The sequence below is a fragment of the Rhinatrema bivittatum genome, chromosome 2, assembly GCF_901001135.1.
Source record: "Rhinatrema bivittatum chromosome 2, aRhiBiv1.1, whole genome shotgun sequence".
NCBI lineage: Eukaryota > Metazoa > Chordata > Amphibia > Gymnophiona > Rhinatrematidae > Rhinatrema > Rhinatrema bivittatum.
Window position 1 is genome coordinate 97,253,749 of NC_042616.1, and position 26,924 is coordinate 97,280,672.

General features: G+C 39.6%; 1 protein-coding gene across 9 annotated transcripts in view; it reads left to right on the forward strand.

Annotated features, from left to right (window-relative positions):
- The window catches only part of RBM33 (RNA binding motif protein 33), a 523,998-nt gene that overhangs the window by 380,331 nt on the left and 116,743 nt on the right, over nucleotides 1–26,924 (forward strand). For 5 of the 9 annotated variants that reach the window (XM_029588463.1, XM_029588464.1, XM_029588469.1 and 2 more), the window contains one exon: nucleotides 22,575–22,763. The exons of 1 other annotated variant lie outside the window; for it this stretch is intronic. In XM_029588463.1, the coding sequence (XP_029444323.1) occupies nucleotides 22,575–22,763 (189 nt within the window). Of the gene's footprint in view, nucleotides 1–13,000; nucleotides 13,093–19,928; nucleotides 20,983–22,574; nucleotides 22,764–22,936; nucleotides 22,995–26,924 lie in introns of those variants that run through there. 3 more of the 9 variants (XM_029588466.1, XM_029588471.1, XM_029588472.1) reach the window with 3 other exon arrangements.

Here is a 26,924-nt window from a genome sequence, read left to right on the forward strand (position 1 = left end):
CTGGGTGAGTCCCTGCACAGGAGAGTTTAGAAAGACAGCCAAAAAAAAAAACAAAAAAACAAGAAATAAGGGAGAAAGAATGATATACCTCTCTTGAACCCTGAATGTGATCAGACTAACTTTAAAATGCTGGAAAACACTTGGGATGTAGAGTCTAATAAAAGCTGCATTAATTCAGACTATCAGGAATTTGGAAATCTAAATAATGGCATCTGCAAATAGATACCTAACCAGATATTGACTAGGTATATCAGTTCATAAAACAAGGAAAACAGCATCTAGGTAAAGCATAGAACAAAACAAACAAAGAGAAATTCAGGCATGAAGTGTCACATAGAGGATTCTGTAACAGGAGCACATGGCTCTGCATATTGGGTGTGCACAACGGTATTCTGAGAAATCATAATCCAGGGAGTGAAAGGCATTCTTGGTCGGAGTTGCTACAGGCATGAGCAAAGGCATGGGAGACAGAAACATAGCAGTAAGCATAGGGCAAAAAATGAGAAAACTAACAAGGTCTCACAAATGACTGCTTAAACTAGAGAACCAGGAAAAGAGAGTGCCCCACCGGCACTGTTAATCCTCCCTCAAAATACAATATTCTGAACTGTTTAAATTAGTGCATAAGCCACCTTGTGCTGCAAGCATATAGTCTAAGCCATGTTGGTTATACATAGAAACAATAGTAAGTCAACAGTTTGTTGCAAAGCTTTCAATGCATTTCACTACATGCAATACTGATTGCAATCTTCTAATAGTCATTCCTAATTCAGCAGCTACTGCGGGTTGAGCAAAGGGTAACCATGAAGTATAACTAAGTGCATCTAATAAAGGATAATACTGATTGCAATCTTTGAGCAATCAGCAAAAAGCAAGGGAAACAACATCTAAGTAAGCAAAGAGAAAAACAAACACAAAGAGAAAATCAGGCAAGAAGTGGCAACAGTTCAGTTCATATAATGAAGGGTGCAAGATGTCTTCTGTGGCAAAGGATGGAAAGGGCTTGATGGGATAATTTACAGTTCTCTCAGTATGGTGTATTTCTTTCTCTTGTCTTCGAGGCATAAGTGAGATGTGTATGTTTATGGATCAAAACCCTAATATGAGAGCAACACATATTCAAATTAATCAATGAGAAGATTCCATTATGGCTATAACTCTACTATTATTAATCTATATAATGTTCCCACTTTATTATAAGGTAATTTGCAATAGTCTAAACCACAAACAACTCAGGTACTCAGACTTTACATAGAAACATAAATTTCACTCACAGCATTCTTCAGGTGTCAGGACATACACATAACACAAAAGACAAACAATAAACACATATTTGAGCTCAAAAATTAGACCAAAAAGTGTTTGGGAAATATTTGGATTGATCCAGAATAAAACAAGAATCAGATTTAAAATAAATCTGTTTAAATCAAAACTGGGAAAATATGGAAAAATGTCAGCTTCACATCTTTCGTGGCAGGAAGGCTGTCAATCTGGAAAATATAAAATCTGGCATAGGACAAAATTTAAGGTAATGGTTAAAGTGAAATTTTAAACTATTTTCTTATTTCTATTGTTATGCCTCTAGGAGGCACTACCGCAAGTTGCTCTGTGGAATAATAGCAGAGCAGGAAGCAGGAATGTCGATCCAAAATTAAGGCAAACAACAAAAATGCTTTCTTTTTCAATCTAATCACCTGGAAAGACATTTTTATTTACTAAAGAGACTACTGTGAATTTTTTACCTAAAGAAAGAAATAATATATTAAGCAGAAAAGTAAATGGAATCTTCTTTGTTTAACGAGAAAGGCATTTAGGAACTAACTACATTTCACCTCATCCAGCCATATAAATTCTTTCCCGAAATAAACAAGAGATAGGGGCTGAGAAACTACAGTCTTAAAAACAGACAGTCCAAAACTGTAGCCTATGCAAGGGTTAAATTCTGATTCTTTGCTCTCGTAAAGGGGAGGGGAGAAACTCTGGGAAGAAAAAAAAAACTGCCTGATACTTAGTACAAGTACTAGGGGACTGGGGAACTTGACATAAGGAACTTAAACTTAGAATGCTTTAGAAAAGACAAATTACCAACTTTAAGCTACTATGTAACAGTCAGTAATGAAACAAAAATTCAGCAAAAAGTAAATGAAAATAAAGGATGGATTACACATGCATCTAAGATAAGCGCCTCAATAACCTAAAATTAATCAAAGCAAATTGTTGCTGAATCGTGTCATAAATAAAAGCTTTACGTTTGCTTCACACTTTAACTCTAAAGCAAACTGCCTGCTCTGGGCTTTTTTTTCTCTACTGAGATAATTGAATTCCTAAGGGTGGGGTATGTTAGGGCTAAGCATAACAGCTCCTGCAGCTATGAAGAAAGAAAAAACTCTCCTCTCTAAATCTAAGGGCTCTCAACAGGAGAAAAAGTTTTCCCCTCTTTGCATCCCCAGGGCTTTTTAGAAGCATCTTACTTGTCCGCCTATGACATTCACGGGAAAAGTGTAACGTGATCATCAGAAACCGAAATTTCTGCTATAGGGAGAGAGGGAACGTCTCCAGGCTGGAATGTGCTAGCCGAGCTATTATGACATTTCAGAATCTGCTTTTCATTAAGATGATAGCAATTAATTACTTGTGCAACCGGCGTAGGCGTTTGTGCCACTGCCTGGACGGGGTCAGCCCTCTCCGAACAAAACTGTCTCATTTTAAGTAAGAAAAGCAAAAGATAACAAATCACTAAACTAATAACTAGAGCGCATAATAAAACAAAACTGAAACTTACAGTGATGGCACCTGTCATTTCATCAACAAGTTCAGCAGCCGCCTTAAATCATCCGAGTCAAACTGCACCAATATGTTGAAATCCCGAGGGTGGCTGTCTCGGCGACTTCCAAGTTCCCTATCTGCCTCACCTCCAGGGCAGGGACTTTTCTAGGTTTTACCTTTCTTACCTCACAAGAAGTTCCCAATTTACTGCCTGAGGCTCATGGCACTCAGGGGTTTTCGCTGCGCTGCTCTCTTGTGCAAAACTGTTCCATTAATTTCATTATTAAATCCAGATTATTAACAAGAGTTAGATTGTATAGCAGTAAATGATGAGATTGACATAATTGGCATCACAGAGACCTGTGGAAGGAGGATAACAGTGCTATATCAGGGTATAAATTATATCACAATGATAGGGAGGATCAATTTGGTGGGGGTATGGCAATTTATTTCCGGGAAGGTATACAGTCCAACAGGATAAAGATCATACAAGAGACTAAATGCTCAGTAGAATCTATATGGGTAGAAATCACATGTGTGTTGGCTAAGCGTATAGTGATAGGAATATACTACCATACACCTGGACAAAATGGTCAGACAGATGATGAAATGCTAAGAGAAATTAGGGAAGCTAACCAATTTTGCAGTGCAATAATAATGGGAGATTTCAATTACCCCAAAATTGACTGGGTAAATGTAACATCAGGACTTGCTAGAGACATAAAGATCCTGGATGTAATAAATGACTGCTTCATGGAGCAATTGGTTCAGGAACCAACTAGAGAGGGAGCTATTTTAGATATGGAATACAGGATTTGGTGAGAATGTAATGGTGGTGAGGCCACTTGGTAATAGTGATCATAACATGATCAAATTTAAACTGATAACTGGAAGAGGGACAATAAATAAATTTACAGCTCTCACACTAAATTTTCAAAAGGGAAACTTTGATGAAATGAAGAAAATAGAAAAAAACTGAAAGGTGCAGCTGCAAAGGTTAAGTGTTCAACAGGCTTGGACATTGGACATTGTTTAAAAATACAATACATGCAGTCCAGATGCATTCCACGCATTACGAAAGGTGGAAGGAAGGCAAAACGATTACCGGCATGGTTAAAAGGTGAGGTGAAAGAGGCTATTTTAGTAAAAAAAAATCCTTCAAAAATTAGAAGAAGGATTCATCTGAAGAAAATAGTAAAAAGCATAAGCAATATCAGGTTAAGTGTAAAACATTGATAAGATAGGTGGAGAGAATTTGAAATGAAGTTGGCCGTAGAGGCAAAAACTCATTAAAAAAAACTTTTTAAAATATATCCAAAGCAAGAAACCTGTGAGGGAGTCGGTTGGACCATTAGATGATTGAGGGGGTTAAAGGGGCTCTTAGGGAAGATAAGGCCATTGCAGAAAAACTAAATGAATTCTTTGCTTCCGTGTTTACTAATGAGGAGTTCCGGAGATGGTTTTCAAGGGTTATGAGTCAGATGAACTGAACTAAATCACTGTGAACCTGGAAGATGTAGTAGGCTAAATTGACAAATTAAAGAGTAGCAAATCACCTGGACTGGATGGTAGGCATCCTAGTGTACTGAAGGAACTCAAAAATGAAATTTCTGATCTATTAGTTACAATTTGTAACCTATCATTAAAATCATCCATTGTACCTGAAGACTAGAGGGTGGCCAATGTAACCCCAACATTTAAAAAGGGCTCCAGGAAACTATGGACCAGAGAGCCTGACTTCAATGCTGGGAAAAATAGTGGAAACTATTCTAAAGATCAAAATCATTGAGCATATAGAAAGACATGGTTTAATGGAACACAGTCAATATGGATTTACTCAAGGGAAGTCTTGCCTAACAAATCTGCTTCATTTTTTTGAAGAAATTAATAAACATGTGGATAAAGGTGAACCAGTAGATGTAGTGTATTTGGATTTTCAGAAGGCGTTTGACAAAGTCCCTCATAAGAGGCTTCTAAGAAAACTAAAAAGTCATGGGATAGGAGGTGATGTCCTTTCGTGGATTACAAACTGGTTAAAAGACAGGAAACAGAGTAGGATTAAATGGTCAATTTTCTCAGTGGAAAAGGGTAAACAGTGGAGTGCCTCAGTAATCTGTACTTGGACCGGTGCTTTTCAATATATTTATAAATGATCTGAAAAGGAATACGACGAGAGAGGTTATCAAATTTGCGGATGGTACAAAATTATTCAGAGTAGTTAAATCACAAGCGGATTGTGATACATTACAGGAGGATCTTGCGAGACTGGAAGATTGGGCATCCAAATGGCAGATGAAATTTAATGTAGACAAGTGAAAGGTGTTGCATATAGAGAAAAATAACCCTTGCTGTAGTTACACGATGTTAGGTTCCATATTGGGAGTTACCAACCAGGAAAAGGATCTAGGCATCATATTGGATAATACTTTGAAATAGTCTGCTCAGTGTGCTGCAGCAGTCAAAAAAGCAGGAATTATTAGGAAGGGAATGGTTAATAAAATGGAAAATGTCATAATGCCTTTGTATTGCTCTATGGTGAGAGTGCAACTTGAATTCTTTGTACAATTCTGGTCGCTGCATCTCAAAAAACATATAGTTGCGATGGAGAGGGTACAGAGAAGGGCAACCAAAATGATGGGGATGGAACATCTCCCCTGTGAGAAAAGGCTGAAGAGGTTAGTGCTTGTTCAGCTTGGAGAAGAGACAGCTGAGGGGGGGATATTATAGAGTTCTTTAAAATCATGAGTGGTCTTGAACGAGTGGATGTGAATCAGTTATTTATACTTTTGGATAATAGAAGGACTAGGGGGCACTCCATGAAGTTAGCAAGTAGCACATTTAAGACTAATCGGAGAAAATTCCTTTCAGTGCCAAGAAGTGTAGAGTCATGCATCTTGGGGTGCAGTAATCCAAAAGAACTGTATGTGATGGGGAATGAGACTCATGTGCATGGACTGGGAGAGGGATCTTGTGGTGTTAGTCTGCCGATCTCAAGGTGGCAAGGCAATAGCTAAAACCAGAAGAATGCTGGAATGCATAGAGAGAGAGAAAAAAACCAGTAAGAAAAAAGAGGTAGTGATGCCCTTGTACAGGTCCTTGATGAGGCCTCACTTGGAGTACTATGTTCAGTACTGAAGCCCATATCACAAAGGATAGAGACGGAATGGAGGTAGTCCAAAGAAAAGTGACCAAAATGGTGTGGGGTCTGTCTCGGAAGACTTATGAGAAGAGGCTGAAGGATCTGAATATGTATACCCTGAGGAGAGGAATTGCAGGGGAGATGATGATACAGACCTTTAGATACCTGAAAGGATTTAATGATGCATAAACTTTGAACCTTTTCTGTTGGAAAAGAAAGAGTAGAATTAGGGATCATGAAATGAAAATCTAGGGGGGAAGACTTAGATCTAACATAACGAAATATTTTTTCATGAAGAGGGTGGTAGATGCCTGGAATTACCCTTCCAGAAGAAGAGTTGGTGAGCATGAAAACAGTAAACAAATTCAAAAGGACATAAGATAAACACTAGATCCTTAAAGGTTTGAGGATGGTAATGAAGAAAAGGGTGCATGGGGTAAACTGCATGGAGCAGCAGTTAGTACCCGTAACCAGAAGGCATGGGAGATTACTACTAACTAGGATGCAGTTAGCCCTGATGATTTTGACAAACTGAAACATCGCTCTCTGTTTTGATGTTGGGGCGGAGAAAAAAGGGTATTGGATTCTGAAGATAGCCAATGCTGGGCCCCAACTTTTACGGTCTGAGGTAGTGATACCCTAACATTGATTTAAAGCTTCTGTGGCCAAGCCCAAAAGCAAAGAACATTTAAGCAGCATTATCTGAATTATCAGTAAGGCTGCCCACTTTGTAAAAATATTGCAATAATGTTGTTATGGGTTTGACAGTTGCTTGGTTTTGCTTGAAAGTAGTACTTAATATAAGGCATGGGGGTATCCTGCAAGGAACGGCAGTTGCTGCCATGGGAAGCTTGCTGGGCAGACAGGATGGACTATTTGGTCTTTTTCTGCCAATACTAATTGTTGTTTTTGATAGCCCTCCTTTGTACTACCTGGTCTCTATATCCTTTCGTATGGCCTCCAGAACTGAACATCACTTCTAGATGAAGTCTCACAAGGGACTTTTACAGAGGCATTATTAGCTCCTTTTTTCTATTTGTTATGCCTCTATCTTTGAATCTTTGCTTTCCTCTGGCCAATGTATTGCAAATTTGTTATGAAATTTAATCACCCCAAAGTCTTTTGGAGCATGTTAATCTCGCACCTCATCCTCATAATGATCCCTTGGATTTCTGCACCCTAATTGTATGAGTGTGCTTTTTTGCATTGAATCTTAACTATCAAACACTTAACCACTCCTCAAGTTTCCTTAGATTGTTTGCTTTGTTTACTTATTCAGGAATGTCACTGTTTCAAATCTTAATGTCATCTGCTTATAAACAAATCTTTCGTACTGATCCTTCTGCAATGTCAGTTTCCTAGCATGTAAACAGATGGACTCAGGACCAGTGGGTTTATGCTGCCCTGCCAGCAGATGGAAACAGAGCAAGCTGATGTCACAATATATATAACCCTGCAGTGACCCCCAGCCTGCCAGTATTCTCCGTCTCCAGCGCATGGTGGACGTGCATCTTCCTATGGGGATTGCTTTGAGCTTTTTGGAAGGAGACATTTGAAATTCTAAATTAAGGAAAAGAAAGCACCGCTCTCCTGTGGTGATACCTAAAGGTCCCTCCCCCAGTTGAGAATTCCTGAGGTGATTTCCGTGGTCCCTCAGATGTGTGCCTTGGTCTGGTAGCTGGGTTTCTTGACGTGAACTTAGCTACTAGTTCAGCTGAAATGCAGCGGGTGCAGGAGGCTGAGCACAGCGGTAATGGCAGATGCCCTCTTCCCCCCGCAGCCGGAGACTGTCTCTGAACTCAGCAGATAAGCGCTGATCTCAGGTAAAGTTTTAAAAAAAGATAGACGTTTTACCTTTGAAACAGAGACTGTTAGAGGGGTTTCTGTACTCTTTACGCAGTCCCGACATTCGTTCCCACTCTCGTTAGGGTTGAGGAACTGGGCAGCCTGGCAGGTTGAGCAGCCCCGGTGGGCTAAGCCCCGCACTTAGGCTTTTTTCTTGCACACCACTTGGTAGGCCACAGCAACATTGTTCACATGCTCTTGTGCATGTTCTGCTGCCCTCTACAGGCCATTGGTGTGTGCAGTGCATCGGCTCTGTGCACGCATTGGGCACTCAGTTTTTGGGCATACATTTTATGCACACAAATTTTACACTGTTCACACATTTAGCTTGGTGCACAAGTTGTGCGTGCACCTTGCCGCACTTTCTTCTAGGCGCATATTTTTGGTGTGCATTCCCCTTTGAGTACGAGCCATTCAGATGCACGTTTACCACCACAATGGCGCTAGTAAGCAAGAGGCCTAAGCATCTTCCTATTTGTGTTGCCTGTCATTAGGGCTTCTCAGCCTGACCTGGCTTCTAACCTGTGTCAGCGCTGCTCAGACGTTCAGGGAGAGTTGTTTTCCTCGGATTTTGCTAAGCCTGGTTCCTCCCATTCTGATGATGGGCTGGTCACGGCCTTGACTGGAGGGACGCCAGACCTCTGTTCTCCCTTGACTGACTCCTCTGCAAGCGAGGGCAGTTCTGTGGGACCAGCTCCAGTTTCTTCTGGGCTTGATCTGGACTTGACTGCTTTTTCTTGGGTGGAATTTTTTCAAGGTTTACAAGCTTTTCTTCAGGCACAGTCCTCTGCTTCCCCCATGCCTATCTGGTCGGACCCTCAGCCGGTGTCTTCTCCCTCTTTTAGTCCTATGCTTAAGCGCCAGAGATCATCTTGGTTCCCTGCAGGTGTTCCTGAACAGGAACCCTGATGGCACTGATGATGAATTTGATCCTGAGTCCCCTGGAAGATGGGGAAATTCCTCCAGGGCTGGAACAATATCAAACCATGTTGTGGTTCTTTCATAGAGATGAACTGCCAGCCCTGATTTCCCAGACCTTGAAACAGCTGCCTGTCCCTGGTTCAGATGCCATGTCGGAGCCAAGGAAGGAATCCCATTTTGATTTCCTTACATATAGCCTCTTGTTTTTTCCCTGTGATGGATGCCATTCAGGAATTGATTGATCTGGAATGGGATGCCCCAGAGGCAAATTTTAAATGGGGTCGGATTTTGGAAAGCCTGTACCCCCTGGATGAGGCTGTGCATTTGTGTTTTACCAAAGTGGATGCACTTGTATGTGCTGTCTCTAAGCGGACAACTATCCCCATAGAGGGAGGAGCAGCCTTGAAGGATGTACATGATAGAAGGATTGAGGCTATTCTTAAGTGAATTTGAGGCGATGGCAATGACTTTTACAGATTGCTTCCTGTTGCACCTTACCGGCGAAGTCTTGTCTGTTTCTCTTTCAGGAGGTTGAAGAGTCTGAAGGGAATTCCAGAGCTGTTATGGAGCCTGCTGCCGCCTTTTTAGCAGATGCAGGCTGTGATTTGGTCCGCACCTCGGCCAGAGCAGTGGCTTCAGTGATAGCAGCCAGGCATCAACTCTGGTTGCGAAATTGTTCAGCTGACGCAGCCTCCAAAGCTAATCTTACCAAGATGGTCTATAAAAGCTTGCTCTTGTTTGGGAGCGAGTTGGAGAAACTGGCCAGTAAGTCGGACGAGTTTCCGGTTCCTCGGCTGCTGAAGGATAAGAAGCAGTTAAAGCGCCCCTTTGGTATGAGGGGTCATCTCCGGGGCTCCAGGCAGTTTTGTTCCTACAGAGGGTCGACCTTTCAGCAGACTCGTCCTTTCATCCCCGACCGCCCAAGAGAGGAGCAGGCTTGGGTGGCGGACCTTTGCGAGCTTCCCAATGAAGTTTTGCTGACCCACCTTTCAGAACAAGAGATAGCGGGACGCTCTCTCTTCTATCAGAGGTGGGTCAAGATCACATTGACCAGTGGGTCTTGGAGATGATACGAGAAGGATATGCGCTGGAATTTCGCAGTATTCCTTGGGATGTATTCATGGTATCCCCTTGACACTCCCTGCAGAAGAAGCAGGCAGTGGAGTTCAAAGGTTCCTCAGACTGAGGGTTGTAGTTCCAGTGCCAATGACTCAGGAAAGTATAGGGCGATATTCCATTTATTTTCTTGTGCCCAAGAAGGAGGACTCCTTTCATCCCATCCTGGATCTCAAGAGGGTCAACCATCATTTGAAGATGATTCATTTTCACATGGAAACCTTACATTCTGTGATAATGGCGGTGCAGTTGGGGGAATTTATGACATCCTTGGATCTGTCAGAGGCTTATCTTCATAATCCCATCCGATGGGAACACCAACACTTTCTATGCTTTGCGGTGTTGGGGCACCATTATCAGTTTCAGGTGCTGCTCTTTGGTCTAGCTACCATTCCCAGAACATTTTCCAAGGCTATGGTGGTAGTAGCGATGGCCTTGCAAAAAGAGGGGATCCTGGTGCACCCGTATTTCGACGCCTGGCTGATTCAAACCAAGTCTCAAGAAGAGAGCCGCCTGGTGACACACAAGGTGATCTTATTGCAGGAGCTTGCTTGGTTGGTGAACCTGACCAAGAACAATCTTCAGCCATCCCAGTCGTCTGAGTATATGGGGGTCTGGTTCGACACGGGGCAGAACAGAGGTTTCCTATTGGAAGTTCGGATCCAGAAATTGTCAGTTGGCCTGATAGTGTGGTCCGACCTAAAGGTGCTCAGCTTGATGGTGGCTACCCCGGAAGTAGTGTCATGGGCAAGGGCACATATGCGTCCTCTTCAGCGTTCTCTGCTGTCTCGTTGGAACTCACAGTCTCAGGACTATTCTGTTCGGCTGCACTTGCCGATGGAAATCTGAACCCGCTTTTGGTGGTGGTTGTGGGAGGATCATCTGAGAAAGCGAATTCCATTGTCCTTTCTGACCTGGTTGGTACCCATGACAGATGCGAGTCTCCATGGTTGGAGGGGCTCACTGTCTGGCGTTAATGGCCCAAGTATGTTGGAAATCTGAAGAGTCCTGTTGGAACATCAATCGCCAGGAAGACCAAGTTGTACGGCTGGCATGTTTGCAGTTCAGCCACAGGCTGCGGGATCAAGTGGTTCACGTGATGTTGGACAGCAAGATGACAGTGGCCTATAACAATCAGAAGAAACCAAGAGCCAGCATGTTTCACAGGAAATAGACCAGCTTTTGGAATGGGTAAAAGGTCATCTGCAGATTATCTCGGCCTCTCACATTGTAGGAAAAGCCAACGTAAGAGCAGACTTTCTCAGCAGGGAGAGTCTGGACCCAGGAGAATTGAGTGTTATCAACTGAGCTGTTTCTGTTGGGGCCCTTCCGTTCCTAGACCTGCTGGCGACTTCTTACAATGTGAAGGTTCCTCAATTCTACAGTTTGCAGGAAAGATCCATGGTACCTGGAAATAGACGATCTCATACAGGTCTGGCCGGAAGACATTGCTTTATGCCTTTCCTCCTTGGCCCTTGCTGGGCAGGATAATCGCAAGATCGAAGGTCATAGGGGTTAGTACTCTTGGTGGCACCAGACTGGCACAAGCGTCCATGGAATGCAGATTTGCAAAGACTCCTGGTGGAGACCCCCCTTTGTCTTATATTGCACATGGATCTATTACAGCAGGAACCGGTTCTTAACGAGGATCCAACTCAGTTCTGTCTTACGGTTTGCCCTTGAGAGGGCTCTGCCTGTTAAAGAATTGTTTATTCTTCTGCTGTGATTGTCACCTTACGCCACGCTCGCAAATTGTCCACTTCCTTGGCTTATGTGTGGGTTTGGAGATTTTTTGAGGCTTGGTGTGAGGAGCGGGTTGTTCTTCCTCGTTCGGTTAAGATCCCACTCATTCTGGATTTTTTGCAGGATGGGTTGAATAAAGGATTGGCACTTAATTCCTTGAAGGTGCAGGTTGTGGCTCTTGCCTGTTTCCGAGGCCCGATGAAAGGTGTTTCCTTGTCATCTCATCCTGATGTGGCCTGTTTTTTGAAGGGAGAGAAGCATCTTAGGCCTCTCTTGAGGTTACCGGTTCTATTGTGGTGTCTTAACTTGGTGCTGGATTTTTTGGTGGGCCTTACATTCTGACCGCTGCGGAGCCTTTTCTTGCTGTTGTTGACCTTGAAGACTGTGTTCCTGGTGGCTGTTTTTTAAGCGCGTCGAATTTCTGAGCTGGAAGCCATGTCTTGCTGGGAGCCATTTCTTCGGGTGTCTCCAGGGGTGTTACAGCTGCGTCCTACATAAGAACATGCCATACTGGGTCAGACCAAGCCCAGCATCCTGTTTCCAACAGTGGCCAATCCAGGCCATAAGAACCTGGCAAGTACCCAAAAACTAAGTCTATTCCATGTTACCATTGCTAGTAATAGCAGTGGCTATTTTCTAAGTCAACTTAATTAATAGCAGGTAATGGACTTCACCACCAAGAAATTATCCAATCCTTTTTTAAACACAGTTATACTAACTGCACTAACCACATCCTCTGGCAACAAATTCCAAAGTTTAATTGTGCGTTGAGTAAAAAAGAACTTTCTCCGATTAGTTTTAAATGTGCCACATGCTAATTTCATGGAGTGCCCCCTAGTCTTTCTATTATCCGAAAGAGTAAATAACCGATTCACATCCTGTTCCAACCTTTTTGCCCAAGTTAGTCTCGGACTTTCATTTGAATAACTCTGTCTTCTTGACATCCGTGGATAAGGTCAGGGATATGGAGGAGTATTGCCTCTTGTGCTCCTTGGATGTCAAGCGACTTGTCATGTGGTATCTGGAGATTTCTGAACCTTTTCGAAAGATGGATCGCCTGTTTGTTCTCCATGGCGAGAGGAAGCAGGGCGCTCCAGCTTTGCGGGCTCGTTAGATTAAGGAGGTACTCACAGCCACATATGTGAATGCCGAAAAATCGCTGACTACTCTGGTTAGGACTCATTCCACTAGGGTTCAGGCAATTTCATGGGCAGAGGTTAGTTTGTTGTCTCCTGTCGATATCTGCTGAGCTGCGACGTGGTCTGCCTTACATACTACTTCCAGTTTTTATTGTCTGGGATGTGCAGGCCCTGGAGGATGCAGCCTTTGCACGTGCGGTGTTGACTGGACCGCGGGCAGCCTCCCAACCTATTAAAGAGTAGCTTTGGTACATCCCACTGGTCTTGAGTCCATCTGTGTACATGCTAGGAAATGGAGAAATTACTTACCTAATAATTGTGTTTCTCTTAGTGTAGACAGATGGTCTCAGCTTCCCACCCTTGGCTGCCAAATGAGTGTGTCAGTAGTCCTTCTGTTGGGCTCTGGATTCCAAGGAATTACTGGTAAGTGTTCATCCAGTCTCTAACTTGGGGTTCCTAGAATCTTACGTGAGTTGAGTGTTTATGGTTGGTTGAGTACAGTTCTGGTTACCTGTTTTTAATAGTGTCTAATCAAGTTTTTTGCTAATCTGTCCACAGTTGCTTTTGAAGAGAATACTGGCAGGCTGGGGTCACTGCAGAGTTATATATACTGTGACATCAGCTTACTCCTTCTCCATCTGCTTTCAGGGGAGCATAAACTCACTGGTCCTGAGTCCATCTGGCTACACTAAGGAAAATGAAATTATCAGCTAAGTAATTTCTCCATTACAAAAGTTGCATAGATTACCAATTCCTCTCTCTAAGCACCCTAGCAGTGATCTGGCTACATTATTACATTTTGCTACTTTCTATACTAAGCTCTCCACAATATGAATCATGAAATTATTGTGCAGAATCAGCTCCTGGACAGATCTCTGAAGTACTCCACTCATCCACCATCCCTTCCTCAGAGTAAATTCTTTTTATCACTATCCTTTATTACCTACCCTAATCCTGTTCACCAACTCAGGGCCCAACCCCCAAATTTTTCAGTAGATTTATGATCTTCCTTTACAATACAATATCAAGGGCTTTACTGAAATCTAAGTACAATATGTTGTATTCAGTGCCTGCCCTTGATATAATTCTCCTAATCAAAACAAATTGATTAGATTTGTTTGGCATGATCTCACTCTGGTAAAACCATGCTGCCTTGGTCCTGCAATCCACTTGGATTCCAGAAGGGAGGATTTTATTAGATTTAAGGCACAATTAATTCCTGAAAACCATGTCTTAAGTCAAAACATTGCAAGTCAAAACGGATGTTTTCATATGAATGTTATAAATGGAAGATTGGTTCCCGTACTAGAAACCAAAACCCAATTTTCACAAAAATAACCCAAAATTTAGTAATATATATAGTACTATAAAAAGCACAAATGCATTTTAAACAATTCTTTTTTGTCTGAAGTGAAAATGCTAAGTCCTGCCTATAGGGCATGGTACTGACATTATTTTGAGGAAAGGAAGTCCCTGATTCTCTTCCTGCTGATGTCTCCTCTCCAGGCCTCATGATCATCAGCATACTGATGCGTGCCTGTTGAAAGATTTTTGGGCATCTTAAAAGTTGAAAGACGTATTGTAAGTTAGATAATGGGTGTCAGTTTAGAAACATAACTTTGAATCATTGTAACTTGATACACCTTAATTTGAGGACTTCCTGTAATTCCCTAACCTTTCTTGCATCCTCTCAGTTAGTACTTTTATGAAGGAGGCAACATCGGCCCTTTTATAATCCTACAGAAACATTGCCTATCTCCATAAGTTTTACAATTCAACATTTTAAATTTGGTCTTTTGAATGTAAGATCTTGGATTTCCAAATTAAGGATCAATCCATGATTTAATTTTGCAATTGGGATGTCACCTATTTTGTCTTACTGAAACATGGCTGAAGGATAGGGATTTGTTTTGTTTAAAACATGCCTGCCCACCAAGTTTCTTATTTGTAAATCAGAATAGGTCTGGTAAATGAGGTGATGGGGTGACTGAGATATATCATCAAAATTAAAAAAAAAAAAAAAAAATCAGGGAGCTACCTCTTGGACCTTTATGCTTGATTGAAGTTATTCTGTTGCAGAGTAAAGGAAAAGCAATATATTTTTTGCTTATAAATAATTTGCCTGATGTTTCTAATCCCTCTTTAGCGGAAACTATATATCTGGTTAGTGAGTGTGCAGTAAAGTATGACCATCTGATAGTTATTGGTAATTTTAACATTTGTACTGACCAGCCTATAAGAATAGGTGATACAGACTTTCTTTTCTCTATGTTGGATTTAAATTTTACTCAAGAAGTAACTTTGCCTACCCATAATGTGGGCCATATATTAGATTTAATTTTTACTTCAGAAGCAGTCAATCTTATGAAAACACTGAGAATTGTTCCTTTTTCTTGGTCCAATCATAGCTATTTAATATTCATAGAGGATATATAAGTTGGAAAGTATGCCCTTAGAGCATAGGTTATTTCAAGATATACATAGTATTAATCTATATAACATTGAAGCAGATTTGAATTGTTTTCCTGATGACATTGGTGAGAGGTCATTAGATTTTCAAGTAGATTTTTTGAATTCTACCTTAGTGGATCATCTGTAATCTGTGCCTATTGAAGACATTTGCAAAACTGCAACTTGATCACCAGTTCACACCTTCATGCCAGTTTACTGTCTGGAACGTCTATCAAGAAGTGACAGTAAATTTGGGCAAGCAGTTTTACACAGCCTGTTCATCCAGTAATCCACTTCTCTCGAAGGGGTTTGAGTTGCTTTTCATTAGAGCTTACTCCCCACATCTCATGACTAACTCAGTCCTGTTTAACAACGAAGAAAGCAAATTTGCTTACTGTAAATGGTTATTGTACCCCAGTTTCCTGTAAACCGACATGATATGATACTATCATGAATGCCGGTATAAAGCAGGATGAATCAGCTATGTTTAATACTTACCTGTCTCCCTGAAGAGTTGTTAATCTCTGCAACTGAGGGGCTCACGAGGCAGCACATGTATGGAAACTCCCATGCATGCTCAGTAGAGCAAAAGTTCTATCAGCTTGGAGAGAAGGGTTCACTTGGTGCTGTTGGATGACATCACCCTCATATCATGGCTAATTCATCCTGCTGTCTATGGAGAACCCTGTTTATAGTGAGCTAACTTGCTTTAGCAGATGATGCTAATTTGCTTATAGCTTTTACAGCTGAAATGAGACAGTTTGGGAATAGGTGGAGTGCATTCTCAAGTGTCACCCTCAGTCTTTTTACTAGCAAGCCAAGGGAGTCTTATCTCTGACAACTATGCCATGTTTCACGGGCAAGTTAATGCATGGCTCTTTGACCTGGCTTTTAAGGATTAAAGTCATTGGTTTTTAGTATACATTTTTATTTGTTTTTCTATAAATTTTTATTTATTTGCATAGATTCTCTGTTTAGAACATATGTTGCCTTTAGTGTGATATCTGCTGAAAGATGTCATAAAGAGTTTTGAAGATTGAAGTTTGGCTTGACCACCAAAACCTATTGCACCCTCATTGTTACCGAAGATATTAATATTGAGGGACACAGGAGTTGGACCGAGTTAGGGTGCAAAAAAGCCCAAGCAACTAAACAGTTGGATACTCAAGTACCACTAGTAAACTAAGACTTTTAATAGAAGGGTATTGGACATATGGTCAATTTCAGATCAATGGCAAGGGTCAGCTGATTAATGCCCAAAAAACATCAGTCCTTTGTTAACTGCAACAAGGGGAAATGTTGAGTTTTGGTTTTAAATTAATTTTTGTTTTCAAGAATTCAGTTTGCAACATTTTTCTCCTTTCTTTTGCATGAAAGGGACTATTTAGTAAAGCATTGTAAAAAAAAAATAAAAAAAAAGCATTATTGTCCTTCTGTGAATGCAGTATTTATTAAAGGACCTTAAGCCATAGTAAATACAGCTCTATGCAGTTACTGTACCCGGTAATGTATGGTGAGTCATAAAGGCTTTGTAATACCAGAGTGTTCTGCCTCCATTTCCAGCATTTCCTGCCTCCCTGTGGCAAAAACCCTCCCCTTGGACCTTACGTTATCCCCACCTGAAATGTTAGGTGATAGAGTCCCCAGGTCCAGAGCAATCCCTAGTTGCTCCTACCCCACTGTTATTGATATTCAAAGTGTCACCAGCTGACCCAAATTGCAAAGGACAATAGGTCAGCAGGCATCATTGTGAATATCGGGGTCAATGGCTCACAATCAATTGGGGATCAATCCTTCCCTGAGGACCTTGCCACCTAACTTTTTGGGTAAGGGGTCTAGGAGAAGAAGGGGATCTGGGTAGGGGAAGCAGGATATACCAGAGTGTGGAGGGCACTCAGGACTGTGTGGAGGTCAGGTGTGTCATAAAGACTAGATGTCAGCAGGTATACTAACCTGCCATTACTCTCAGCTAATGTTAACTACAGCTCTTGGTGTAGTTAAGTTTCTATGTGTTTTTAATATTAATGAACTGCTTTCCATGTATTTGCATACAGAGAAGCTCTTTAGTATTTGCTATCTGTTAAGCACATCCTTTTTGCATTATCAGTAACACTTAAGCAGATGTTACCAATAACACATTTTAAGTAACAAATTAATCAATTAACACACTTTAGTCAATAGTTCCCACACTGTTATGTTTTGCTTACATTTTGAAAATTTAAAAACTTTTTTTTTGGCATTGGACATATTATTACAAATCTGTGACATTTTCCTATTGAATTGGGATTGACAATTTGTCTTGATACCCTTCAACTGAATCTTAATTTGTCCATTTATAAGTAGGCATGAATTAGTCGTCTTGCATGGGCGACATTTTCTGATGGCGTCTACAAAGACCTAGGTTTTATTGAGCATGTAAGTGTGCATGCTGCCTCATGAGCCACTCAGTCTTTCTTCGTCCGTGCTACTGCACGGACATGTCCTAGTCTAACTTTTGGTATTTTCTCTACTTTTGGGGGCCTAGAGCCTCAAATTGCCTCATTGTTTTAATATTTCTTCTGCTGCTGTCTTGGCAGACCCTCAGACAGATCTTTTAAGTTTAAAAAAAAAAAAAGAGGATAAAAGTTCAGGGAATATCAAAAAAACATAGAGAAGCCCCAAGGTCAGCGGATTCAGGGCCTGCATCTCTGGATACTGGCTGTCCATCACAGAGATGCTATGACTGTTTAGGCCCTGACTGCGACTCTTTAAACTGCTATAGTTGTGGTCACATATAAGCCAGAGTGCAGCAGTATAGCACTTAGAAAATGGAGGCCATGAAAGAGGTTCTGGTGAGTAAAATCCCCCATGCCTTGGCGTAAAGATGAGCAGTGGACCCATTCCTCCTCAAGGAGCAAAGCATCTTCAGACCCCCGACAGGAGCTTGAGGTGTGAAATGCTCCCTCTTGATCCCGCAAGCATGAAAAGTTTGTCTGCCTCCCCCCTATGCAGACACCTCCATTGGTGCCAGCCTCTGAATCCACATCAAGTCAAGCATTAAGTATAGCACATAGGCTTGTGGTACCATGAAATTGCTGAAGTGGCATATGAGGAGTCTCCTTTGAAGCCATCTCCATTGGTGACAAAGAAGTTAGCACCATTGGTGCAGGGCTGTACCAGATCAGGACTCCCCTCAGTACCAAGGTGGAACCTTGCCTCATGAATGTCCAGGAGTCCTGTGGTTCCTAACACAACCCAGAGCGGGAACTGACACAATCTTTACTACTTGGTATGAGCTGCAGAAGCAGCCAGTGTGGAGCATCTTAGATCTAGCAGACCTACCTTCTGTATGGTGTGGGGTACTGCATTGGCGCTGGGTCCCTCTTCTGCTCTACCAGTAGCACTTAGTGAGGTTGAGCCGATCTGGGTCTCTGAAGAAAATCTCTCCTCCATCTCCAGCCCAGAGGGTTCCTCATCCAATGGAAGCCCTTTTATCAGAGTTAGTGAAGAATTTCTTTGCCTCCTTCAGCCCTGAAGACAGAAGACGTAGATTAGAACCTCTCCTGTCAAGACGAAAGAAATGTTCCCATATAGTAGGGCTGCTCCTAGTCTTACACCAGTCTAGACCATGCTGCAAGAGCTTCTAACACTAGCAATAAGTCCTCGCTGTGAGGAGATTTATTTGCAGCAATTTATAACCTGCCCAATTACCAGATCACTGTTCTGTGCTGTTTACAGTATCACATAATACAACTTTTAAAATCATTTTTAAATTATGCCACACACACACCACATACATATAGTACTTAAACATCACTCAAAGGCCTTGAGATACAAATAAGCCTTTAGCTGTTTGTGAAAAGCACAAAAATCCTGCAGCTGTCTAATTTTATCAGGGTGACCATTCCACAGATGGGCGGCTATACTAAAGAAAATCCCTATTTCTCATCTCCTGCAGCCTCACCTTAGCAACACTAGGAACCACTAACAAAGCAGAATTCTAAGACCATAAGGGTCTATTAGGTGTGTAATGTATGCCAATGATTCAGCAAAAGATTCTTTAAGACTGCATGATTCAATATGGTCAAGGATCTAATGGACATAGTAAACATTTTAATAAGGTAAGGAGCCCAAGTATATCACAGCTGGCTTAATCTCATAAAATTGACATAAGTGTGTGGGGCCTTTATGAACCAAGATATCTTCTGAAGGTGTGATGATGACCATGAAACCTGAAAGCTATAATTTTATTAGTAAAGTAATCAGCCATAGTATCAGAAGTGAGGGGACACGTTTGACAAGATGCCCCAGGTTTCTCAAGAAGATGCTTAATGATGTGAGAGAGATTTTTAAGTGTGACTAAAAGAATTTTGTAATCTGGTTGCAAAGAACTTGATCTTAGCATTATCAAGAGTCTGCTTGCATTTGCTCAGTGCATTCTTACAATCCTCTTTTATCCTATTGTAATGATTTTTTCGTCTTCTGTGTTCAGAGCACCGATCAGATCTCAGCCTCTATTCAATCAACTCTGAGCCAAGGAAATTTTGCTTTAGATGGTAATATGCACATGAGATGACCTTCAGATTCATTCTTCCGACTTTAACAACCATTCCCTGTATATAAACAAAGCCCCTTTAAAAGCTCTCATCATACAAGAATATAGGTACCCATCCTGTAAAAATCATTTTTGCTAAAACAGGCAACTAGTCTCTGAACTCTTCCATCATACATAAATGTCGAAGATGTAAAATCTGGTCAATGGGGATGTTCATCTTCAGTGACTGAGAATGAAAATTATCATAATGTAAATGATTATTTTTATCTTTCAGTTTACGAACCACTGTGATAATCAATTGAAAGCCATCAGCCTTGAATCAGAATGTCCAGAAAGGATATTTGAAATGGATCAACAGAATGAACAAACTTCAAGTTAAAGCCAGTCCATTCAGCCAGGAAAATACTTTCAGTGCCAAACCATATTAAACATCTACTATATATCTTTTCCATAGATGAATATGCTACCGTGTGTCAGTGGAAAGGAATCTTGTCAATTCATAATGTGATTTATATCTATCGATCTATATATATGTAGATTCCATTGACACGCGGTAACATGTTGCCTCGTTGTGGTTCCCGACCGGCTGTTCAGGACTGGAGGAAGGACATATTAATGCTTTGATATGTAATTGCGGTGAGCCGACAGCTTCTCAACCAATTAAGCCGGAGCGTAGCTCGGAGCCAGCACAGCCCATCTAGGACTTAAAAATAATTCTGGTAGTCAATATAGGTCTCAAAGGGTTTTTTTCTCCTAAATATAAAGCACAGTGAATACCATGTTAACAGGGCCGGACTTGGAACCGTTCCCCGTGTAACAGGACTTCCTTTTCATCTTTGAATTATTAAAAAGCTCTATGGTTTGAACGGTGGCGAGCTTCCTCAAGCAACAAGATAGTTGTAATTCCAATATCCTATTCTGCCAGATCACACGTAGTGTGTTTACACACCACGGAGCAGCTCCTGCCATATCTGCTTATATTTTAGGACATGTGTCTGAGACTTTTCAGGGTTCCCCCCTGAAGAAGCCCTTACCAGCAAAACAAGGACCTTGTTGGGGCTTTACATGAATTCATTCAGAACATTATAAATTATTGCATGATGGTTGTATGGTAATGAAAGGTGGAATGTGCGAGTGTGTGCATGTAGGTATTTTTGTATTTTACGTCACTTAATATGGTTATATAAGTTTTGTTTATAAACTTCACAATTTGTATATTTGATTTTGTTATAAAACAATCTGTGTACTGTCCTTGTACAATTTTTGATATGTTACATTCAGTATAGCAGATGCTGCTCTTTAACTTTCAAATATTTAAATAAAATAAAAAATGTTTTTAATAAGCTCAATAGTGCTTCTTTTTTCTGTTTTTTTTTGTTGTATTTAACAATTAGGCATTTCATACTTTTGACTTTTGCCCAATTTCTTTATATTTCTATATATAGATATCTATACAAGCTATATGGGTGCACTTATTGTTGTGCACTATCTGCTGAAACAAAACCCTTTGAAACAAAAATCTTTTTATTCATGCAAGATCAGCAAAACAGCACCAAAATTCTGTAGGTATATGACTGAACTCCACCCACTTGGCCAAAGTATCCCTAACCACCTCAATCACCTCTGCTTGCAGTACATTTGAGTTATGATTCAATATCCAAAGTAAAAAAAAACCAACCACCTTATGCATAAATCTCCAGTAGATTGTTATATAGATCACCAGAATTAAGAATGTAAAATGGACATAGGGGGCAAATGGTCTTAAAATTTCTCCTTATACTCTTTATCTAAACAGTCTTAAAATGTGGACCTTTCTGTTTCTCTGTGATTTAGTGGGAGCTAGGAATGGTCAAGGAGATAGGTCTGCCTCTGTGGGTTATTGGGCCTATGGTCAGGTGGCAAGGATGTTTATGGGTTGAAGTGGGAGTGGTTGAGGGACAAGGGAATGGTTTCGTATTTCATATTTTTACTGTGCCCAGCTATAATGTTTAATTATAAATAGTGGGTTATCAAATTTGAATAAATACAGCAAAAATACACAAAAATGGGTAAAGATTCCAAAATGGAGACAATCTTGGCTGCCATTAGACGTCCTGGGAGAGTCGGACAAAGATTTATATGGCTTTGATAAAGTATGAAGCAGGAGTCTGGATGTGAACCTTGAAAAATGTCTTTTTCTTCATGTGTGAGAAATCCTTGTTGAAACCCTACACCCACCAAAGAACCAATTTCTTTCCGGAGAGCAGGTGTCAGGTCTGCATGCAATCTTTTTCACTAGGAGATATCTAGAATAAATCCTTGTCAAATAGTATTTACAATTCATGACCACTATTCTTTCCCCACCCCAGAAAAGAAACAAAAGAAATATATGAATTTTATTTTGACGGTGTTAACTAAAGGTATTATGCAATTATATTTGTGTCCCGCATGAACGAGTGAAAATGATCCTGCCATTTGCCTATTTTAATATTTGATATGATAACAATTGAATTTGGTACAAAGGAAGCTCTGTACTTTGATGATTGTTTTTGTGACCTTGATGGGTGAGAGAGACTTGTCTTGTGATATTGGTTTTCCCAAATTTTAAACATGGACTGATAATGATCCTGAAATTGCAATAGAGCAGTAATACTGCATAAATGGTAGAAATGTTTTTTTTATATTCTCCAAGTTTAAAAAAGACATTTTGTGACTATTAGTAAAATAAATATATATGTGTGTGTGTGTAGCAGGAGATGCATACAGTATAGAAACTAGTTGACAGTCAAAGATTTTATGCATTTTAAATGTTTTAAACTATTGCGCATCAATATCTTGAATGTGACATCAGTTTAAACTAGTTAAAATTGTAGCCATCTGAATCTGTTGAATTATCTATTATCAAAAGGACAAACTTAGTTAGCTGCTTTGCTGTTGGCAGGCCATTATGCGTGGGAGAGGTAGAGGAGTAGCAGGCCAGATGGGCAGAGGACGTTTGATGCCAAACAAACAGAACTTACGAGTGGTGGAATGTAAACCTCAGCCATGTATTGTGTCAGTGGAAGGGCTTTCTTCATCAACCACTGATATTCAACTGAAAAATCTGCTGATGTCAGTAGGACCCATTCAGGTAGGTCACTTGTAGTTTCTACTTTTTATGCCAAGTCTGTTATAAAAAAAAAAAAATGTAATTTTGGTATTCATTGTTAAACCTGTTACTTTTCTGGCTGTAGGTTACTTAGCTTGCATAAACAATTCTCTACATATTTTGAAATCAATGGCACTATGTGTTTGTTTTGGTAGAGGCCAATGAGAACAGGTCTCCAGAATCAGTTGCACCCAAGCAGAATACCCACTTCAGGTGGGTATTTTTTCCTATACCACATTGCCATATATATATATATATATATATATATATATATATATATATATATATATATATATATATATATATATATATATATACATACACATGTGTATACAGAAAAAGTAAGATATATCTGCTATCTTCTATGTGAATCATAATTATTGTTATTAAAGGACCATCATTTTTGCAGGCAACAAAATTTCTAATTAAACCAATTCAATCACATCCATTTTGTAATCATAAGTTCTGAAAAATATATTTTTGGAAAATTGTACTAGGAATCCATCCAACCAATTTTTAAAATAACACAGTATGGTGCACTACACAATTACCTATGAAGACAATATCAGTTTATTCATAAACATGTCTACTTATCTTCATCTCTCAAAAATGACTAGCATCTTCCTGATACCAGCCCAGTGTTTCAAACCAGAGTTCTTTATTAGAAACTTTACATCATCAATCCTGCATTCACCTTCATGCTCAATTCTTGTAAAATAAGATAGCATATTCACTTATTACTCAGTGTGGCACACTGAAGATATATCTGTTTTATTCATTGTACATACTCAGTTAAATTAAACAGGATCCATCTATATACGTCTGTGATCAGTTTTCAGCATTTGATGTCCATTTTATCACCGATGAGACGCGCAGCCTGATATACGTTTAGAAAATTAGAGCATTACTCAAGTCCGCTTTCTCTAACCCATCATCATTCACATGACTCAAGTGTTCTCCAATCAACAATAGTGCTCCAGATTTAAATTTTATATCAAGCTATTCCATTCAGTGTCCTCATTCATGCCATTCAGTACATCTGATTTTAATGTATTTATCTAGAATTGTTTGTGATAGTTGAGATTGAGCTTTGGATCCCCTCCTCACCAATCGATGTTAACTTGCTTAAACAGTCCAACACAGATATTCAGAAGAATGACCATATTTAATGCATTGTCGCACAAACTGTGCCTCCATTCTTCAGAAATTGTGAAGGTGACTGTATTGATGATTTAAAGCCCCCTGATGATGGGCCAGTGTTGGGAAGATGCTAGTCATTTTTTGAAGAGCTACTTTCTCATGTGGAACAATAAGAGAAGAAGAAAAGTAGACAAGTTTATGAATGAACAAATATTGTCTTAATATAAAATTGTGTATTTAGCATTGTGCAATGCTAAAGACTGGTTTGATGGACTCTCTTAATGTAATTTACAACAATTTTTCAGGACTTATGATTACAAAATAGAGGTGATTTAATTGATATAATTATAAGCTTTGTTGCCTGTAGGTAAGATGGTCCTTTAATTGCAATATTTCTCATCCCTATAGCCAATATAGTAAGCAGATATCTGTTACCTTTTTCATATTTTGTTTATTTGGCTGTGGTGGTCCATTTGTCAGTGTATCACCTGAGGAAGCTCCGGGCTGGTGAAATGGAGGCCTTTGTTGGGGAGATTGTGAATAACTAAAAAGGGACATTCTGAACAGCCAGCATACAAATACTTAATATGATGTGAGACTTTTTTGGAATTTAGTGCTGAGACTGTGGATGCTTTAAACATTTGTCACGTTTCTAGTCACCCACAGAAGTTGGTGGGGTTTTTTTTTAATTCATGGTAGTTTGAGAAGTTCACATTTACCTTACAGCACATCATTAATGTTTTTGAAGCCAGTAATGATTAAAAAATGTAAAACACCTGTATGAAGATTTTGTAGCACAGCAACGTTTATAAACTTATGAACTGACTTTTTTCATCCTTAACATGAGTTAAGAGGAAATATTTCAAATATAATTGCAGTGTTCTTTTTGATATATATATATATTTAGCGGCTGTTTATAATTAACAACTAATAATTTGTCTTTGTGATATTTTAAATTTGGTATATACACTAATAAAGATAATTTACATTTATTCTCTGTGAATCTGTATAATGTTCCCGCTCTGCCATTCACTGCAGTTCAGAACACCATGACTGCTTGAAACATAAGTAAACTAAGTTGAAATATCCTGTTGTGACATTGTTGAAAACACTGCACTAGCACTGCTCAGTCTTTTTATTGAAACTATGTAACAACTTCATTCGACATGTAAGATGCTATTCCCTCCTGAGGAAGCCAGTATTGGCGAAACATCTTGAGGGCTTTCTATCGGGGTGCATTCAACTGTGAATCTTCTTACCAACACAGACTCCCAACGGAGCAGTCTGTGTTTGATTATGTATACTCTTATCTACACGGTTTCTTGCTGAAGTTATATATTTCAAGGAAAACTTTTCTGAGAAGCAGATCCTTATTTTTCCACACGACTTTCATAAGAACTTCATGTGTTCAGATAGCATAGTACTTTTATTCAGCGGCTATTTATAATTAACAACTACATTTTTCTTCGTGATTTTTAAAATTTGGTATAAACAAATAAAATATAATTTACCTTTTTTCTCTGTGAATCTGTAAAGTGTTCTTGCATTTTGTATGTACAATATTTATCCATTAGGAACATTTTCAATCAGTGTAACTGCCTTTACATGTTATTTTTTTACTCTCTCTCTCTATATCAATCTATCTATCTATATATACACAAAGAAAACAAACAAATCAGGCAATATATAAGTTGACCAGTGCTTAATTGTATAGAAAAAAACACACTAAACAGAGTGGGATAAAAGCACTTTTTGATTTGCAAAAGAATTTTTTGTAATCATTAAAATAAAAAAAAAATGTTAGCAAAAGAAATTTTTTATTCCAAAAGATATTAATTTAACCATATAACAGTATTGAATAATGTTTTGATATATATCATATACACAATCCTATATTAATTAAAAAAAATATACAATTTTCCTAAAGACGCATACATTATAGTGTATACCATACCAAAACTCATTCATACCTGATGTTACCCCAATACTTATACATAACATCCATTCAAAATCCACACCAGTTTTACCTGGTATTCGCCTTTTTGATTCTGATTCTTGATTAGGTACTATAGATTGGACTTCTGTTACTAAGTTAAGAAAAAGGCTTATTCGTACGGAATTGCATTCGGCTTTTTTTAATTAATATTGCAGGGTGAAACGAATTCTGCGGGATCTTCGTATTTATAAGAACCTTTCTTGTATACACAAAATGAACGCTTCATTAATAGATGGACTGTAATACTTAACAAATGTTCATACGATTTAATGCTTCTCATCATTGAAACAGCTGAGTCGGTCACGGAGTTACAATCCCAAGTTCAAATACAGATTGATGATATTAAAGCCCAATCTTCATTAGAACTATTTACTACTCAATTAACACAATGTAAAGAGTCTATGGATAAATATTGGAATGAGCTTAAAATAAATAAGGTTAAATTTCACCGGGATGAGGCAGATTACATAAAAGGGTATGTGTACCCTTGGATGAATAAAAACAGACCAACACATAAGACACGTACCTTTTATTCTTCATCTAGTGATTCATCAAATGAGGATGTAACAATGTCATCTTATGCAAAAAATTCATCCAAGTCGATTATGTTTAATCTACCTCATCAGAATGATAGTCAGGGTTTGCCCTCTGATTTTTTGTCACTTCCAGCTCATCAGTAATACAATTCCGTCGGACACCCGGAATTTTACAGAGTTCTTGGACACAGAATCAAGCATTAGATCGATGTATGACATGGTCTCAGCATTGAAGACACTGTTAGTTTTTAATTTGTCCTCTAGGCAGTTTTCTCCATCTGAATTATCTTTACTTCAAAAGGGTTTGTTTTTTGTACCTACCACACGATACAATGCTTTCCAGACATGGGTTTCTTTGTTTAAATTCATCTGACGTCTCAAAATTATTTAGTTTTTTGACAGTTCTCCAACATTACATCAGAATCTATCTTGGCCATCTAAATGCCTCCTGGCCCAGTGGATCCTTCCATA